The 18,781-nt window shown below is 41.1% G+C and overlaps 1 protein-coding gene across 7 annotated transcripts in view; it reads left to right on the forward strand.

Moving 5' to 3' along the window:
- The window catches only part of U2SURP (U2 snRNP associated SURP domain containing), a 107,660-nt gene that overhangs the window by 51,465 nt on the left and 37,414 nt on the right, over positions 1-18,781 (forward strand). For 4 of the 7 annotated variants that reach the window (XM_073625885.1, XM_073625886.1, XM_073625888.1 and 1 more), the window contains exons 12-21: positions 2,317-2,421; positions 3,446-3,512; positions 3,609-3,772; positions 8,547-8,709; positions 9,218-9,297; positions 12,248-12,335; positions 16,051-16,170; positions 16,500-16,656; positions 16,764-16,859; positions 17,041-17,107. In XM_073625885.1, the coding sequence (XP_073481986.1) occupies positions 2,317-2,421; positions 3,446-3,512; positions 3,609-3,772; positions 8,547-8,709; positions 9,218-9,297; positions 12,248-12,335; positions 16,051-16,170; positions 16,500-16,656; positions 16,764-16,859; positions 17,041-17,107 (1,107 nt within the window). Of the gene's footprint in view, positions 1-2,316; positions 2,422-3,445; positions 3,513-3,608; positions 3,773-8,534; positions 8,710-9,217; positions 9,298-12,247; positions 12,336-16,050; positions 16,171-16,499; positions 16,657-16,763; positions 16,860-17,040; positions 17,108-18,781 lie in introns of all 7 variants that reach the window. The other 3 variants (XM_073625882.1, XM_073625883.1, XM_073625887.1) reach the window with 1 other exon arrangement.

Consider the following 18,781-nt stretch of genomic DNA (forward strand, 5'->3'; position numbering starts at 1 on the left):
ATAGATACCCAACATGTTATGCTTCAAAAATTGCACATGCTCATGAAATGGCGCCAAATTTCGGTACTTAAAATCCCCATAGGCGACGTTTTACATTCTTTTACTGGTTACATGTTTTGAGTTACAGAGGAGGTGTAGGGCTAGAATTATTGCTCTCGCTCTAACGTTTGCGGCAATAGCTCATGTATGGTTTGAACACCGTTTACATATGTGGGCGGACTTATGCATGCGTTCGCTTCTGCGTGCGAGCTCATGGGACAGGGGCGCTTTACCTTTTTGACACTGATCAAAATGTTTTTTTTTTTTTTTGTTTTTTTTTTTTTTACTTTACTTTTATTCCTTTTACAAGTAATGTAAACATCCCTTGTAATAGGAATATGGCATGATCGGTCCTCTTTATAGTGAGATGTGGGGTCAATAAGGACCCCACATCTCACCTCTAGGCTGAGAAGCCTGAAATAAAAAAAAAAAAAAAACGACCTCGGCTTCCCAGCCAGAGGCGGCGCCATTTGTTTGAATGCAGAGGCCGGGTGTGACATCAGAACATCACGCCCGGCCTCTGAACGATCATAGAGACTCCGGCGACCAGATGGTGAGTCTGGGCGGGAGGATACGTTCTCAGACTCATCGATGCAAGCGGTGAGTCAGAAGCACCGGGGGGTGGGCGTCCCCTCTCACCGCCCGTAAGAACAATCAAGCGGCTACCATTCTTCCTATGGTGTAGGGAATCGCCGGCTGAAAAAGACGATATCTGAATGATGCTGTAGCTGCAGGCATCATTCAGATATACCCGCACAAATTCAAGGACGTCATATGAGGTACCTTGGGCGGGAAGTGGTTAAACGTGCAGTTCGTGCAAGACAGCCCAAGAATTTACAGGAACTGAAGGCTTTTTGCTAAGAGGAATGGGCAGCTTTACCATCTGAAAAGATAGAATCTCATCCACAAATACCACAAGAGACTTCAAGCTGTCATTGATGTTAAAGGGGGCAATACACGGTATTAAGAACTGGGGTATGTAAACTTTTGATCAGGGTAATTTGGGTAGCTTCTATTGCCATTATGATTTAAAAAGAGTAAACACAGTTAGCTGATAATAAATGGCTTCAGCCAACACTAACCATGAGTGAAAGAAAAGTTTTTGTGTTCTCATTCATATTCTCTGAAAAATGGCCAAGAAATCATCATAAATTCTGAAAGAGTATGTAAACTTATGAGCACAACTGTGTGTGTATATGTATGTGTTTAGGTAGGAGTCATAGTTTAATTCTTTTCTCTGTTTCTTTATTTTTTAAATGTTTTCAAGCTTGTTGGATGTGCCCTTTTTTTAAAGCACAATGGTTGTGATTTGAGCCAGTGTCCTTTTTGTCATCAAACAGCCCTTATTGTCATGTTTCTTTTGAAATCACACTTATTTGTAAGTTTTGCAAAATGAGTTACGTGAATAGCGGTAAGACCCCTTTCATGCTTGGGGGGGGTCGCGCATTAGCGGTAAAGTGCCGCTAGTTTTAGCAGCACTATTCGGCCGCTAGCGAGGCACTTTTAACCTCCGAGGAAAGGGTTAATAGCGCCCGAATCGCTTTTCAGGTGCTTCAGCAGTGGTGCCCATTCATTTCAATGGACAGGGGCGGTGGGGGAGCAGTGTATACGCCGCTCCTCCACCGCCCCAAGGATGCTGCTTGCAAGACTTTTTCAAATGTTCTGCAAGCGCACCACCCCTGTGTGAAAGCACTCGGGCTCTCACACAGGGGCTGCAGGGGAGGCATTTTACAGGCGCTGTTTTTAGCCCAAAAGCACCTGAAAAACGCCCCAGTGTGAAAGGGGTCTTATGCTATGCGGACAGTGTTCTTTGCTGCCCTAATAGCCTTTCCTGAATGATGACAAAAGGGTTTTCTTTGTGCCTTACCTTTTACTATCTTTCGTTTGGAATCCCAATATTCTTATAAACCTGAGAGAATTCTTCAGACTGTTTTATTCTTTTTTATATATATGTTTTTTTTTAATTATTGTAGTATAACATTTATTACATGCTGCTGCCCTACTAGCTTAATGTAACATGACACTTGGCTTTTTATGCCACTCTTTCTTTTCTTACCTGATAGCCAAATAGTCCTTTTTCTGCATTTCAGAGGTTTTAGCCCTTATCAGGTAAAGGGCTGCTATGTATTACTAATACACAAAACAGTTGGGCAGCTACAATGCATCTTCTAATAGAGCTGTTATGTAGCAGCAGCCTCTATACTATAGTTGGTAGATGGGATGCAATTAGTATGTAGGGTCTGAATACATTTTCCTTTAACTCTACTGTCGTTGTAGGAATTTACTCGCTCTGATTCATCGCATGATCGAATTTGTGGTGCGTGAAGGGCCAATGTTTGAAGCTATGATCATGAACCGAGAAATCAACAATCCTATGTTCAGGTAAAAATGATGGTGCATTAAGTTTCCTGGTAAATGTAGTACCCAATTACACATAATGAAAAAGACACGTTATTTGCCACACAATTTCCAGTTTATTTCTAAGGTGTCAAGCATTTGTCATACCAATTCTTTAATTTCCAATGAACTATTGCACGATACTGGTGTGCCCTCCCTATCATATAGGGATCATCTACACTAGCATGAAAAAAAAGCTGTGTAGAGATGCATACCACGTCTAGTTATGTACTCGGCAATATACATATGGGCTCATTCAAACAACTGATTGTGGAGCCATGATGTTGCGCTGTATTCAGTAACCTAAAAAAAATATAGAGAACAATTGCATCCAGGGTGGTAAATTTCAGTGTTAACTGCACATTTGTGGAACCTCAACATACATAAAAGTGTACAGTGTTCATGCAGCCTGATGGCTGAATTCCAGCTGAAGTGTAGATATGAACAATGCCATTGCTGCTGTCATCACTGCTGTTCTCCTTTTGCTATCTCCTATGACTTAAGCCAGCCCATGAGCCCACCACATTGTTTTAGGGACTACAAACAGCCTAATCCCCAACCTGCCTGCTGCTTGATGTCTGAAATATACAAGCCCCACCTCTGTCCATAACCGCCTGCCAACCTTAGAACATATGTTATTGATCTAGCCTCCAGCACTTAAATTAGTAATTCACAGGGCCAGCATTTAAACCTCAATAGTGTGTAATCGGTGCCATAGCCAGTAGGATGCATTTATGCCATGTGCATATAAATGTTACTCAAACAATACATCTGTATAGTGTGTGGACAACTAAAAGCAAGATTTTGCTGGTCTATGCTTTTTTTGAATGATACATTGGGCTACCATATATTTTTGATGAAGCTTGGTTGGTAATTGCAGTATAGCGCTTCCAGAGCTTTATGGCTAGGGATGCACTGTTGCAGATTTCTGTGTATCTGTTAACACTGGTGCATACTTTTTCCAATGCTGTAAGTTAATTGTGCAAGTTTTTTCCTTTCACTTTTCTAGATTCTTGTTTGAAAACCAGACCCCTGCCCACGTGTATTACAGATGGAAGCTTTACTCAATACTACAGGTGAATAATACCTCAGTATATACTTTCTCACACTGTGTGTGTGTGTTTTGTAGTTTTATACAAATTAAACGTTATCCTTTGTACCTTGTCACTTAGGGAGATTCTCCTACAAAATGGAGGACAGAAGATTTCCGAATGTTTAAAAATGGTTCTTTCTGGAGACCACCACCATTAAATCCTTATCTGCACGGAATGGCTGAAGAACAGGAACCCGAGCCTTTTATTGAAGAGCCCATCAAGAAGGGATCCCTTAAAGAAGAGTAGGTATCTAATATATTGCTTCAAATGTCGGATTAATCTCTAAATTCTGCTTAAGATATTTAAAAGCTAATTTCCTAGAAATCTGTTTTCCTGATTGTACAATGCCGGACACAGTTGTCTTGAAAGTATTCTGAAGTTACCTGCATTCAGGTAATTGGTACTCCACTCTCACGATCAGTGGCAGAGCCTTGGGATACTGTATCCAAACTGATGGAAGAATCTGCACCAAAGCATTCCCCCTCCTCCTTCACTGCAGGTCAGGAGTTACCGCCATGGGACATTTTTTGTTCACACAGGGTAGACCTAGAAGAGGCTGTGTGTTTTTTTTTTTTTTTTAGTTTTATTTTTGTGTTTGTTTTTTAACATGTGACCAGCAGCAGAGGACTAGAAGCTCCTCCTGCTTATGTTTCCCTGCAGACAGGCTGGGAAAGAGCTGGGTCATCTGACAGCTGTATATCGATTAGGAAAAAGGTATTTAGATTTTTTTTTTTTTTAATGAAAATAATTACAGTGCCATCATCAGTATACAGAAATAGAAGTGATAATGTAAATTAAAGGAGAAGTCCAGCCTGAGCTTTTTAGGCTGGGCTTCTCCTCTAGGTCACAGGAGTGCAATTAGTTTTGCACTCCTGTGGCCCAGTTTGAGCTAAGAGCCTTCTGTAGTCCACTCTCTGCTGACATCACTGCCATCAGTCAAGGCAGCGCGTCATCCCTACTTCCCAAGTCTGGATCTGCCAGCTGCCTTGATTAATGGCTGTCTCAGCGAGCCGCTGAGATGGCCACTCTCCTCCCCTCCACAGCTCAGCGCTCCAATGAGTGTGGAGGATCAGAGCAGGAGAGATGCTGACTGACAGGCAGCATCTCTCCACACGGGGAGGTGAGGTAACTGAGCCATTGGCGGTATTCGGTGGCTCGGTACACAGTGCAGACACCCCGGGGGACAGCTGCAGCATTGGTCTGATGCTCCATCCACCTAGGTAAGTATGATTATAAAAAACAAAACCCATACTTCTCTTTTAAACAGTGTGTGTTTAGTATCCCTTTACCTTGTAAGGAGCCTTTCTTGGTGTTTTACCCATTCATGAAATTTGACCTGGGCACATATATCAGTAGTGTTTACTTATCTCTCTTCAAAGCCCTAAATCCCATGGCTTTCTGCTGCTCTGTTCTTCTGTCTATTCTGCTGGTCTATTCACAGCACAGCTCTGCATTGTTTGTTCCTTTTTCTGCCTATGTGGATGGAGAGGGGGTGTGTGCCTTTCCTTCAATAAGCTGTCTCAGTGTATGGCAAAAATCCACACCCACAGGTGAATCGGGAAGAAAAAAAATTCTAATAGGGTGTGCACTTTATAAATGGTATATAAAGCTGAAGACAGCAGATATACATGTAAAACTTATGTAGGAAGATTTGTTTTATCCTTGTCTATCATCTGAGGCTGTACACTTCACTGGGCATATGTGAGTATTTACATCCACTTTAATCAGGATATTGTCCTTCCCTCCTTATTTCCTACCTTGAAGCAGCTATGGGAATCCCTCTGTCTGGAAGTGGTGCACATAGTGAGAGTAATGATGGGCCGCATTGTAATGGCTTCAAGGGTGGATGCTTGGCATGTTTGATCACAACAAAGTTGATTTTTAATTCTTGACATCATCGGTGTGCAGCTAGTCATGCCTCTGATAAAGGGTGCATTGAGCAAGGATGCTCTCCTGGGACAACTCAGAGGATATGGATGCTTGGAGTAGTGTTATCTAATAGGCCTACTAATTGTGCGTGCAGTAGGGGGTTGCCTGTCAGCTGCTGCCAATTGTAGGAAATCACATTTCCTATTTTTTGTGCTTCCTGAGGGTTCTCACTCCACCATTGCTAGGTGGTTCAGACAAGTTATCGTTAAGGACCATTGTCTGAAGGATAAGGTTCCTACCTTCCCTGTTAAAGTACATTCTACCAGATCTGCTTTATGAGCTTTTCAGCATCCGGCATCTGTTCTCGTAATTAAACTGCCACCTTCTGTTATGTTAATATGTTTGAGTTCCACCGGGTGAATATTCACACCTTCTCTGATGCCAGTTTTGGGCACAAGGTGCTACAAGCTGCCCTCCTGAGTCTGTCAAGCCCTCCATGACCTGTTGTTTTTTTTATGTGGGCCTGTTGGCATTGTTTACTCTGTTCCCCCACCCCTCATTTTGACTGCTTTTGGACATCCCAGTCGTACTGATTTAAAGAAGCTTGTGTGCTGTACTTTTAGGAAAATAGGATTGACTCACCAGTGAAATCTGTTTCCTGGCATACAGTTCTAGACCAGAACCCACCCCTCTGTTATGATCTCCCTATTGTTTGCTACAAAACTGATTCTAGCGTGGTAGTGGGAGGGATTATATAGGGGGGCCTACTACAGCCTTTCTTTTTGCCAGTGTCCAGTCACCTGAAGGTAGCTGCATATAACCCAGTTTTAATGTTTTTAAAAAGCTTATGTTCACTACTGTACTATTTCTTTTTTTTTTCTGATTGCTCCAGTCATATGAAGGTCTGAAGTTTGGCCAGTTACACAGTTGTTCTTACTATAAAATCTTTATTATCAGGTGTAAATACTAAATTTCACAATAAGTTGATATTGCAATTCTTTATGTATTTATTTTATTTTTGGAATAAAGCATCAAACAAATTAGTTATGTGTAATGGTGTGCATCCCATTACATGCATCAGGCTACTTTGGGTAACCTTTTCATTGCCTGCTTTGAAGCCACCAGATTATTGCCCTGAGTGGCAGTCTTCCTACTTCTGTGAAAGTTAGTAGCATTTGCTATTGAGAAGTTCTCTGTCATTCATGTTGTTAATATCGCTAATCTTCCAAAATGTGTTCTGTGAATGAGCAGTGAAGATCCTGTCATTCAGCTGCTTCTTCACCCCCAGAAGGTGATTCATTATATAAGAATAGTAATATGAGTTTTGTGAATGGCGGAAAAGACAGATGGGGGCTTTTAAGCAGTGCAACTTCTCTCAGTAGCAGTGGCTGCTGTTTACTCACACAGTGCTAGAAAATAACCGCTCAGGGCACTATCCAACAACCGCTAAAAAGGCACTGAACAGAATATCTCTACCAGAAGTCACTGCCTGCAGTTATCGGGATACACACCATTACTCATAACTAATGTGTTTAATGCTGTATGCCAAAAAAACAAATACCGCTTTAAGTCTGTAACTGCTCATTCTCAATAGCTTGTCTTTGTAAAGAAACTTATAAGCAATCATCAGATATGATTATTAGATGTATTGTAGTTGCACTCTAAAGTAAATGATCATATTCAGCTTATCGTTTGTTGCCATCCCAGCCAGTCAGAACTCCAGTGACTAATCCTGTTAAAGTGGAACTTTAATCAGACAATTAAGCCCTGCTAGATCACTTCAGGCTGGCCCCTTTTGCAGGTAGAGCTATGTAAAACATTAAAAACAAGTGCCTATACTGTTTAAAATCTAGTAATACACTACTCTGCACATGCTCAGTTACTTGCTATTTTTAGGCACTGCCAAATTTGTAGAGGCCGATCTGCTGACAGCCTTAAAATGATTTACTGTTGTTCAGGGGGAGCAAAATGGCAGCCTTCGTCAAAAAGAAACAGTAACAATGCTGGGGGCAGTTTACAGCACACACTAATATTGATGGCATAATTCTTGTTAAAGAACATTATTTTTGTTATGGGTAAAGTTCCACTTTAAGTGCATATTGTTGGATGGTACACATTAGGGTTGTCCCGATACCGATACTAGTATCGGTATCGGCACCGATACCGAGCATTTGCCCAAGTACTTGTACTCGGGCAAATGCTCCCGATGCTTCCCCCGATACCTGGAGGACAGCTGTGATCGGCGCGTGGGGGAGTTACAGGATTCTCCCCCAGCGGCTTTCACCAGCTTTAGTGACATACAGCGGTGATCGCTCACAGCTGACTGTCACTGCATCCTCCTCCGTGCCCCCTCCGTTCCTCTGTGCCTCTCCGCTGTCCCCTGCATTCCTCTATCCTTATCTGTCCCCTCCGTACTCCCCCTCCGTTCCTCTCTCCTTATCTCTCCCCCTCCGTTCCTCTATCCTTATCTGTCCCCTGCATTCCTCTCTCATCTGTTCCCTCCGTTCTCCCCCTCAGTTCCTCCGTCCTCCCCCTCCTTCCTTTGTGTATGGATAGAGTCAGCTGACTCTGTCCATTCACATAACTGAAACATTGTAATCTCCTGTGATTACGATGTGTCAGTTTATGAATGGAGAGAAGCCGCTGTCATCTCTCCATTCATTCTCAGTGCAGCTGATGCTGCAGAGAAAGGGACTGGGGAATCTCTATCCTCTGTCTCTTTCTCTGTTTCAAGGGGGAGATATCAGAGGTCTGTTAAGACCCCTGATATCTCACCAAAGCCCCCCAACAGGGCTGATTTAAAAAAAAAAAAAAAAACAATAAATAATAAAAAAATATTATTGTAAAAAATAAAAATTGTAAAAGAAAACAAAAAAAAAACCACACACACATACAACGTTCACCCCCCCCCCCCCCCAAAAAAAAAAAAATAGCAAAAAAAAAACTGTCACGTGACATTAAAAAAAAAGTATCGGTAATCGGCATCGGCGAGTACTTGAAAAAAAGTATCGGTACTTGTACTCGGTCCTAAAAAAGTGGTATCGGGACAACCCTAGTACACATTTTACTTTTATTAGAGTTATTTTTTTGTTTTATCCATCACTTTTACATTTTGTCTAGTACTTTTGACATCAGTTTCTGTTTTAGACAAAGAGACAAATTAGAGGAGGTGTTACGAGGATTAACTCCACGGAAAAATGACATTGGTGATGCCATGATGTTCTGTCTTAACCATGCCGAAGCAGCAGAAGAGATTGTAGACTGCATAGCAGAGTCTTTGTCTATCTTGAAAACCCCCCTCCCTAAAAAGGTATTGCCATGTTTATTGCTTATGCATGTTTATCTATTGACTGCCTTAAAACCCAACCCCACTATTCAAACTTTTTTTGTCAGACAGGGTAGTGAAATTATTTATTATTATGGCCTTTTTTTCCACTTTTTGCTTGTGTAAGCTTTTGAATTATCCATAGTCAGTTGAGAAAATGTTGCTATTTGATATTAGAGATGAGCTTGGGTGTCCTTCATAACTCTACTCTAGCTAAACTCCAAGTTTGTTTTTTTGTTTTTATTGTAGTGTGCTGCAGGCTGGGTCATTCCAGCCTGCTTCTTTGTTTACATGAGCTGTGGGTAGGGAATGGCTTGGCCCACAGATAATTTTCAAAAATAATAAAAAAAGAAAGAAAGCAATAGTTCAGATAGAGAAGAGTTTGGAGTTCGTCCAAGCTCGTCTCAAATTTTTGTTGTCTGCCATTTTACTGGAATTTTATGTGTTATTTACCAAATTATTAGTTTCATGATTGTTTCTTTTTTTCCTATAGATTGCCAGACTTTACCTGGTGTCTGATGTCTTGTATAACTCATCTGCTAAAGTTGCCAATGCATCATACTACAGAAAATTGTGAGTCTCATTGTTATGTGTTGCTTTAAAGAACAAGTTCACCTTTTGTAACATGTTACACCCATATTCAAATGAACCGGCCCCCACACTCCCCTGATCCCCTGTTTTGACAGCAAGTAGAGGGTTGGTGGTGTTGTAGGGGACGGCCGCATCATTCATTCATAGCCTTTACGGCTGTCGGGTTGTAGTTCTTAATGAACTACCAGGAAGCTGTTGAGTGCTTTAGGTAGTTCTTTGAGCTTCCTGTTAGAGTGTAACTGCCTGCTCGTGTCTAAGGTGTGGGCAGACAGACTGCCTGCAGGACCATGGCATTACACCCACAATTTACTGTTCGTGGGTGCAATGCTTTACATGTCCCTAACAAACACATAATAAATGCATATTTTTTTTACCTGCAAAAAATATACATTTATTTTTTTTATTTTTTTTGTAAACGTGAACTTATCCTTTTTAAAGAGTGGTTTTAAAAATGTAATGTGTGTTTATTCACATGAGAATGTTTGTGTTTAGCAATAAACGTATTTGTAACGTGGTTTACAGGTATTTAATTGGTTGTAGGTGCATAATGATGCCATTGCACATTGTGGCATTGAAGGTGCTTCTAAACAGTAGAGAGATCTTGTGTTAATCGGTTATTGTGCTGATCTGTCTACTGATGAGTTGGCCACACCAGGATGTTCAGTGTCTGAGTCACAACCACAGCACACTCATGCCAACTAATTTAGTGAATAGTTATAGCCTGCCCTACTGCAACATGCTGTTAAATACAGCAGTGCAGAGAGAGGTACTTATGTACACAGTAGTTTATGGTAATAAGATTTTAACCAAAAAACAACTGCACCTTTCTCTTTAGTTGTCTTTTAATCAATTTACCCACGCATCGAAGTGAAACCTACCTTTTCAAATACTTACTGTCCTCCATAATCCAGCAATCTTTGCTGTGTGGCCCTGTCCAGCAAATCACAACTTTTCCAGTGAAAATGTCCCCGCCAGGTCTTCCTCCTAACACACGTGGAATACCTCAGCCCCTTTCGTTCTTAGGGGTAAGTCCTACCCATGTTTGTCGCTGGCAGTCCTGCAGAGTATGGCTTACCTGTAAGTATTCATCGGAGCATTTTCACTGGAAAAGCTGTGCAGCTGTGGTCAGAGCTACACAGCAAAAAATCACTGGATCAAAAAATATATAAGTATTTTGAGCTGGTGGCCTTCAGTCAGGTGCTGGGGGTTCTGTTGTCCTTTAAATCAGATCTATCTAAGATGTATTCTAATTGACTGCTGTGCAACACTGTGCTTTGCTTTTTGCCTTAAAGTTGTTGTAAACTAAGAAAAAATATCACTGCCATATCTCTTATGCAGGCTTCCTACACTGTGTAAGTGTTTGTAGAAAACAGTGCCTCTAAATACCCTTTTTCAGATCTGTTCTGGCTGGTCATGTGACCTCCGGTCGCTCTCCTACTCCCATATAAGTGCTACAGCAGGAACGGTGCCGAGATCCCCTCTGACGTCACATGACCGCTGTGCTTGTCCCCTCAGCCCCTCCCACTGTAGCCCTTAGGCTACCCTTGGGGAGGAGAGTGGCCGGAGATCACGTCACCGGCCAGAACAGACCTGAAAGAGGTATTTAGAGGCTTCGTTTTCCACAAACACTTACACAGCGTAGGATGCCTGCATAAAAGAGAGGGGCTTAGTGTTTTTTTTTTTTTTTTTGGGTTACCACTTTAGGCTCTTTTTAACACTGCCACGATTTTACCGTGATTTCAGGGAATGCCTGTGTAAACCTGAGGTCTATAAACCTCAACTCGCATGAAAGACTTGCTGGTAGGTTAATCGGATCCTAAATTGTCCCTAGTATGTATAAATGTGTGTTAGGGACCTTAGATTGTAAGCTCCTTGAGGGTAGGGACTGATGTGAATGTACAATGTATATGTAAAGCACTGCATAAATTGACAGCGCTATATAAGTACCTGAAATAAAGTAGGTCCAAAGTAGTACAGGGACTGCTTTGAAGTCGGCACGACTTGAAGTCGCACATATATGAATGGTTATCATTGGAAATCATAGGGGGTGACTTGTCATGTGACTTTGCATTCCCAAGTTGCAGGACAAGTCGCACTAGTATGAAAGGGGCCTTAAAGTACAACTAAAGGCAAATAGCCAAAACAGTAAGTGAGGAGAAATACCCTCAAGTTAAGGAATTCCTGGTTGTCACCAGAACTAGTGTCCCAATTGGAAGATTTCCCCTCCTATTTCTGTTCTGGAGACAACCCAAAATTTGGGACAGGACAGATAGAGAGGGTGAATCTCCCTAAAAGGGACAAAGACAGCAATAGAAAAACTTATGTGTTCTAATCCCTTTCCACTGTTAAACTAAAACAAAAAAAACACACAAAAAAATTGCCTTTGGTTATAATTTAAGAGATCAGCTTAATTTAATTGTTTTTTTTTTTCAGAACCTGCAAGGTAAAGCCATAATGTGCTAGTATGCATCGCATATTAGCACATTATGGTGAACTTACCTTAAAACAAAGCCCTCCCGTGCCGAGAAGTCAGTGTTGCTGGGGCTCCCATCTTCACCCGTCTTGCTTCCGGGTTTGCAGGCTGTCTGACTGGCGGGAGCCACAATGGTGTCACGTGCAGCCGTTCACGGCACAGGGCTCTAAAGGAATGGTACGGGTGGCCGTTTCTTCAGAGTGCATGCACTAGTTATGTCACTGGCTGCATGTAATGTAAATATCTCCTAAACAGCGCATGTTTAGGAGATATTTACACTATATAGGTAAGCCTTATTACAGGCTTGCCTATAGGTAAAAGCAAAAGATGGAAGTATTCTACTTTAAAACCGTATTGATTTATCAAATAAATGTGTAATCCGTATCCTTAACCATTTTTGATGTGGTGTATCTGTCCTAGACATGTGAAATAAATTAACATCTCTGTTTACCTCATTAGCTTTGAAACTAAATTAGGCCAAGTCTTTGCTGATCTGAATGCTGCCTACAGAGCCATACAAGGACATTTGCAGTCAGAAAATTTTAAGGTCAGTTGTGAACTTTATCTGTGTTAACTCTTGTAAGAACTTTGTGTGTTCACTTGTGTAACATGATCATTTCTTGTCACGGAAATGCAGATTTGTTTTTAAATATTATTTACAAACATTCGTCATATTCCAAAAGCTCATCAAGTTGGTTATTAAATTTTACACGGAAACTAAAAACATTTTAATCTATTTTTAGTTTCATTAAAGTCATACTGTGTGTTTTTTGAATATACAGTAAGTTGGCAAAAACACCAGAATTTATCTTTACATCAGCACTCGGACTGAGAAATAGAGGAGCAGCACTGCGTTTTCTCTGAATATGATTATTATAACTCATCATTGTACCACTTATCACTGTTCAAAAGGGGGCAAGGGGGGGGGGCCCAGGCCAGGGTGTACTTTCAGCTGTAATGCAGACTTCATAGAGGACAGGGAAGTTTGACCTGGTTGTGCTGTCTGGCAGTGGTTTCTAGATCATAAGACTGGTTTACCAGAATTACAAATTCATTGGCAGTTTAGGAACTTCATAGATGCACTATATTACCAAAAGTATTGGGACGCCTGCCTTTACACGCACATGAACTTTAATGGCGTCTTAGTCCGTAGGGTTCAATATTAAGTTGCCCCACCCTTTGCAGCTATAACAGCTTCAACTCTTCTGGAAAGGCCGTCCACAAGGTTTAGGAGTGTGTCTATGGGAATGTTTGACCATTCTTCCAGAAGCGCATTTGTGAGGTCAGGTACTGATGTTGGGCAAGAAGGCCTGGCTCGTAGTCTCCGCTCAAATTCTTCCCAAAGGTGTTCTATGGAGTTGACATCAGGACTCTGTGCAGGCCAGTTAAATTCCTCCACCCCAAACCCGCTTATTCATGTCTTTATGGACCTTGCTTTGTGCATTGGTGTGCAGTCATGTTGGAACAGGAAGGGGCCATCCCCAAACTGTTCTCACAAAGTTGGGACCATGAAATTGTCCAAAATGTCTTTGTATGCTGACACCTTAAGTGTTCCCTTCACTGGAACTAAGGGGCCAAGCCAACCCCTGAAAAACAACCCCACATCATAATCCCCCCTCCACCAAATGATTTGGACCAGTGCACAATGGCATTATATTTCATGTGCGTGTAAAGGCAGGCGTCCCAATACTTTTGGTGACATAATGTATGTGTGTTTAGCTTTGTACTTGGAGTTTTGTTTTGTTTTAAAAAAAAAAAAAAAAATGCTGCTAAAATTGATGTCCTTTTTTTTCCCACAAATAGAGCTTTCTTTTGGTGGTATTTGATCACCTCTGCGTTTTTTCTTTTATTTTTTTTTTTTCTTTTTGCGCTATAAACATAAAAAAAAGACAATTTTGAACAAAAAAACTATTATTTACTTTCTGCTATAAAACATATTAAAAAATTGAAAACATCAAATTTCCTTCCGTGATGTGACTTTGTCACCTTTCTTAATAACCTGGTGTGTCCTTTTTTACTACTTCTTTCTCTTTCTACATTCCCCCACTCCCTTTTCCTCCTCTTTTTCGTCTCCATCTTGGATGTCTCGTCCCATATGTATGATGTGACTTTTGTTATCAACACTTTGTTGCTGGAGCGTATCTCGGTACAATAAGAAGAATAAGAAATCAGTACACAATGTCACATCTTCACTGATTGTTTTATAATTTCTATTGGATACCAGTTTGCCTTATTGTTGATCCATGTATTTGGCTTACTCTGTACAGACTGTTGGATCTGTACCAAATACTTATACCAAAAACAATACATTGAAATAAATAAAAACAAATTTCTTCATCAATTTAGGCCAATATGTGTTCTGCTACATATTTTTGGTTGGTTTGTTCAAAAGTTGTAGTGTCTACAAGCTATGGGATATTTCTTTCTTTTTTTTTTTTTTTTAAACTAGTAATGGCGGTGATCAGCGACTTATAGCGGGACTGCGATAATGCATTGGACATCCTGACACTTTTGACACTTTTTGGGGACCAGTGACACTTATACAGTGATCAGTGTTAAAAAATATGCACTGTCACTGTAGTAATGACACTGGCTGGGAAGGGGTTAACAGGGGCGATCAAAGGGTTAACTGTGTGCCTAGCTAGTGATTATGTGTAGTGTGGGAGGTGCTTTTAATGGAAGAAGGCAAAGATCAGTGTTCCTGCTTTGCATGCCTTCCCTACTGACAGAACGGCGATCTTTGTTGTTTATATAGGCAGACTGCTGTTCTCTCTCAGTACCAAAGGATCAGTGGGTGCCGGCAGACACAGAGTCCGCAGAACTCGCCGATCAGCGGGGATTATACACAGCAGGTGTGGGCTGCTGGCGGCGCACCTGCATTCACCCTACCCAGAAGTGCGGGATCCACTAGATCCTGTACTAGGTACATGATCCTGCGCAGTAGTGCCATTTTGCCGACGTATATGTACGTTTTTTTACGGTCAGCATGAAAATTCAGTATTTTCAAATAAGTGGGTTAAAAGCAGAACACACATAGAATCTCTCACCTGGCAGAGGAGCCCATCCATTACAGACAGTCATTAGTTCCAGACATAGAGAGGGCTATGGCGTGGTAGTAGGGGGGAGGGTGGTGCTAGGGAATTGACACCACCTGGGGTGCTCAAATTCCATATAAAGATCAAAGGCATGTTTCAGTGAATAAATGATTGGGTAAGCAAAACCCTGCAAATAAGCATTTTATAATACATGATTTTCTGTGCTTTTTACCTACAATTTTATGTTGGTGACAGGGTCTCTTTAAAGATGGAAGTTTGGAGTACTGTTCTAGTACTTAGGCTAGATTCACACTATGTCGATTTTCCTGCAGCTGTGTTTGCGCTGGCACAGCAGCCCAGTCATTTGACTGGTCTACTGTACCTGCGGGAAAATCTGGACAAAAGGACCCTGTACCTTTTTTCCAAAATCACAGCAACAGGACAACTGCATAGTGCTATGCGTTTCCCAACACAGGAAAACACGTTGCAGTTTGCAATGCGTTGGTGGTCCATTAACAAATATTGGCACCCTAGTGTGTCTTAAAGTGGTTGTAAACCTCAGAAATTAAATATGAGCAAAGCATATCCCTCTATAGTGTCTCAATTAAGAGCACCAAGTGTCAGTTCTGTCTGCTGCCTCGTTCCTCTATCACCATGAATCACTTTTGACAGGTATTCCTGACAACAAGAGAAAAATGATGGCAGGGGAGGGATCATTGTCAGCCTCAGCTCTGTTTGTGTCATTGGGGGGGGTGTTTCCGGGGGTGGGGGGGGTGTCCCTTCCCTTCCCTTCCCACCCCTCAGCTCTCAGAGCTCTCCTCCCTGAGCTCTGCAGTGTAACTTCAGCTCTCAGCCTCCTTTTTTTCTGAACTCTCAGACAGCCTTTAAAATTATGGGCTTTGAATGGCTGTATAGAAGAAAGGGCTGCAGATAGACAGGTACGACTTATATAGGAGAATTTGTTTCATCATTGTATCACCTGAGGCCAGTCACTTTACTGGGTATATGGACATCACATTTTAGTTGAGCGATTTACATGCACTCCTGCACCCACATAGATGTTAATCTACCCTTAATGTTCCAGTTCAGGTGGAACTAAAACTTTAGCATTTACATATTCTCCTAAGTCTTAATGTGAACATTGTTGGTATTATTATATGATTCCTGGCTCATTGCAGGAAATGTTGGAGACTGAATAAAGAAATATACTATATTCTTTTTATGCAGCAACGTGTTATGGCCTGCTTCCGGGCCTGGGAAGACTGGACTATTTATCCTGAACCCTTTTTAATCAAACTGCAAAATATTTTCCTTGGTCTTGTAAATATTGATGAGAAGGATACTGAGGTAAGTGCATATTAATAATGATCGCTTGCAGATAAATTTAGATTTTTGTATAAAAATTCACTGGACTTTCTTAGTTTAGACTGGGTGATCATGGGTTTGCCCACACCAGTTTGAAATTGTAAACAAATCCTGGTGGAAGGCTAAAGATTGGCTCAAATACTGCTTCTATTCCCATAAAAAGTACCCTGTTTTAATGTGTGTGTGTATATGCTTGCAGGTCCTTGTAAGCATCACAATAGTAAAATATAAGCTAAATATCAAAATTCTACACAAGTCTTTGCTTTGTCCATAATGCAAGACAATAGCAGACAATTCTCTTGTGCTCATAGGAGGTAATAGATGATTTGGATGGTGCTCCAATTGAAGAAGAGTTAGATGGGGCTCCACTGGAAGATGTGGATGGAATTCCACTTGATATAGCTCCACTTGATGACTTGGATGGCGTGCCTATAAAAGCTCTTGATGATGATCTGGATGGAGTTCCACGTAAGAGAGAATTTTTATAATACTACTTCAAAATCAAACTTATTGTATGTCAGGAGTCTGATTGCTGCATAAAACCTATCTTTTTTTTTTTTCTTTTTTATTGAAAGTGGACATTTCTGAAGATTCTAAAAAGAATGAGCCCATTTTTAAAGTAGCACCATCTAAATGGGAGGCTGTAGATGAAGCAGAGCTGGAGTCGCAAGGTAATTACTGCTAAGGAAATCCTCTACACTGCCATGAAGGGGAGTAACCAACACTTTTACATATGAGCATTGAATGATTCTCAATGTATCGGAAGTATGGGATAACTTAATGACTAAAAAAAAAAAAATGTGGGAATGCAAGTTATGTTGCCAAATAAAATTTATTTTTGCTTTATTTTAGCGGTCACCACATCCAAGTGGGAATTGTTTGACCAGCATGAAGAGTCTGATGAGGAAGAAAATCAAAAGTATGTAAAGAGGGCTTATTGTAGTTACTTAACTGTACACCAACAAAAGTTCCATAGATTTGGTCTTGCTAAGCATCAGTGGAAATCTGTTTGATTTGTTGCTAGTACCATTTGTGTGATTAAGAACTTGCCAAAGAATGTACAGTTGTGCTCATAAGTTTACATACCTTGGCAGAATTTATGATTTCTTGGCCATTTTTCAGAGAATATGAATGATAACACAAACGTTTCTTTCACTCGTGGTTAGTGTTTGACTGAAGCCATTTATTATCAATCAACTGTGTTTACTCTTTTTAAATCATAATGGCAACAGAAACTACCCAAACGACCCTGTTCAAAAGTTTACATACCCCAGTTCTTAATGCCGTTTATTGCCCCTTTTAACATCAATGAGAGCTTAAAGTCTTTTGTGGTATTTGTGGACGAGGCTCTTTTTCTTCCCAGATGGTAAAGCTGCCCATTCCTCTTGGCAAAAAGCCTCCAGTTCCTGTAAATTCTTGGACCGTGTTGCATGAACTGTATGTTTGAGATCTCCCAAGGAGTGTCTCCGTGATATTGAGGTCAGGAGACTGAGATGGCCACTCCAGAACCTTCACTTTATTCTGCTGTAGCCAATGACGGGTCGACTTGGCCTTGTGTTTTGGATCATTGTCATGTTGGAATGTCCAAGTACGTCCCATGCGCAGCTTCCTGGCTGATGAATGCAAATGTTCCTCCAGTATTTTTTGATAAAATATTGCATTCATCTTGCCATCATTTTTTACCAAATTTCCTGTGCCTTTGTAGCTCACACATCCCCAAAACATCAGCGATCCACCTCCGTGTTTCACAGTAGGAATGGTGTACCTTTCATCATAGGCCTTGTTGACTCCTCTTCAAATATAGCGTTTATGCTTGTGGCCAAAAAGCTAAATTTTGGTCTCATCACTCCAAATGTCTTTGTTCCAGAAGGTTTGAGGCTTGTCTCTGTGCTGTTTGGCGTATTGTAAGTGGGATACTTTGGCATTTGCATAGTAATGACTTTCTTCTGGCGACTCGATCATACAGCTCATCTTTCTTTAAGTGCCTCCTTATTGTGCATCTTGAAACAGCCACACCACGTTTTCAGAGAGTCCTGTACTTCACCTAATGTTATTTGTGAGTTTTTCTTTGCATCCTGAGCAATTTTCCTGGCAGTTGTGGCTGAAATCTTAGTTGGTCTACCTGACCGTGGTTTGGTTTCAACAGAAACCCTAATTTTCCACTTCTTGATTAGGGTTTGAACACTGCTGATTGGCATTCTCAATTCCTTGGATATCTTTTTATATCCCTTTCCTGTTTTATACAGTTCAACTACCTTTTCCCGCAGATCCTTTGACAATCCTTTTGCTTTCCCCATGACTCAGAATCCAGAAACGTCAGTGCAACACTGGATGAAAGATGCAAGGGTCTGTCGGGAGTCCAGAAACTCATCAACCTTTTATACACACACACTAATTACAAGCAAACAGATCACAGGTGAGGATGGTTACTTTTAATAGCCATTCAAACCCCTTTGTGTCAACTTGTGTGCATGTTATCAGGCCAAAATCACCAGGGTATGTACACTTTTGATCAGGCTAATTTGGGTAGTTTCTGTGATTATGATTTAAAAAGAGTAAACACAGTTGATAATGGCTTCAGCCAAACACTAAC

Source organism: Aquarana catesbeiana, linkage group LG04 (assembly GCF_042186555.1).
Source record: "Aquarana catesbeiana isolate 2022-GZ linkage group LG04, ASM4218655v1, whole genome shotgun sequence".
Taxonomy (NCBI): Eukaryota; Metazoa; Chordata; class Amphibia; order Anura; family Ranidae; genus Aquarana; species Aquarana catesbeiana.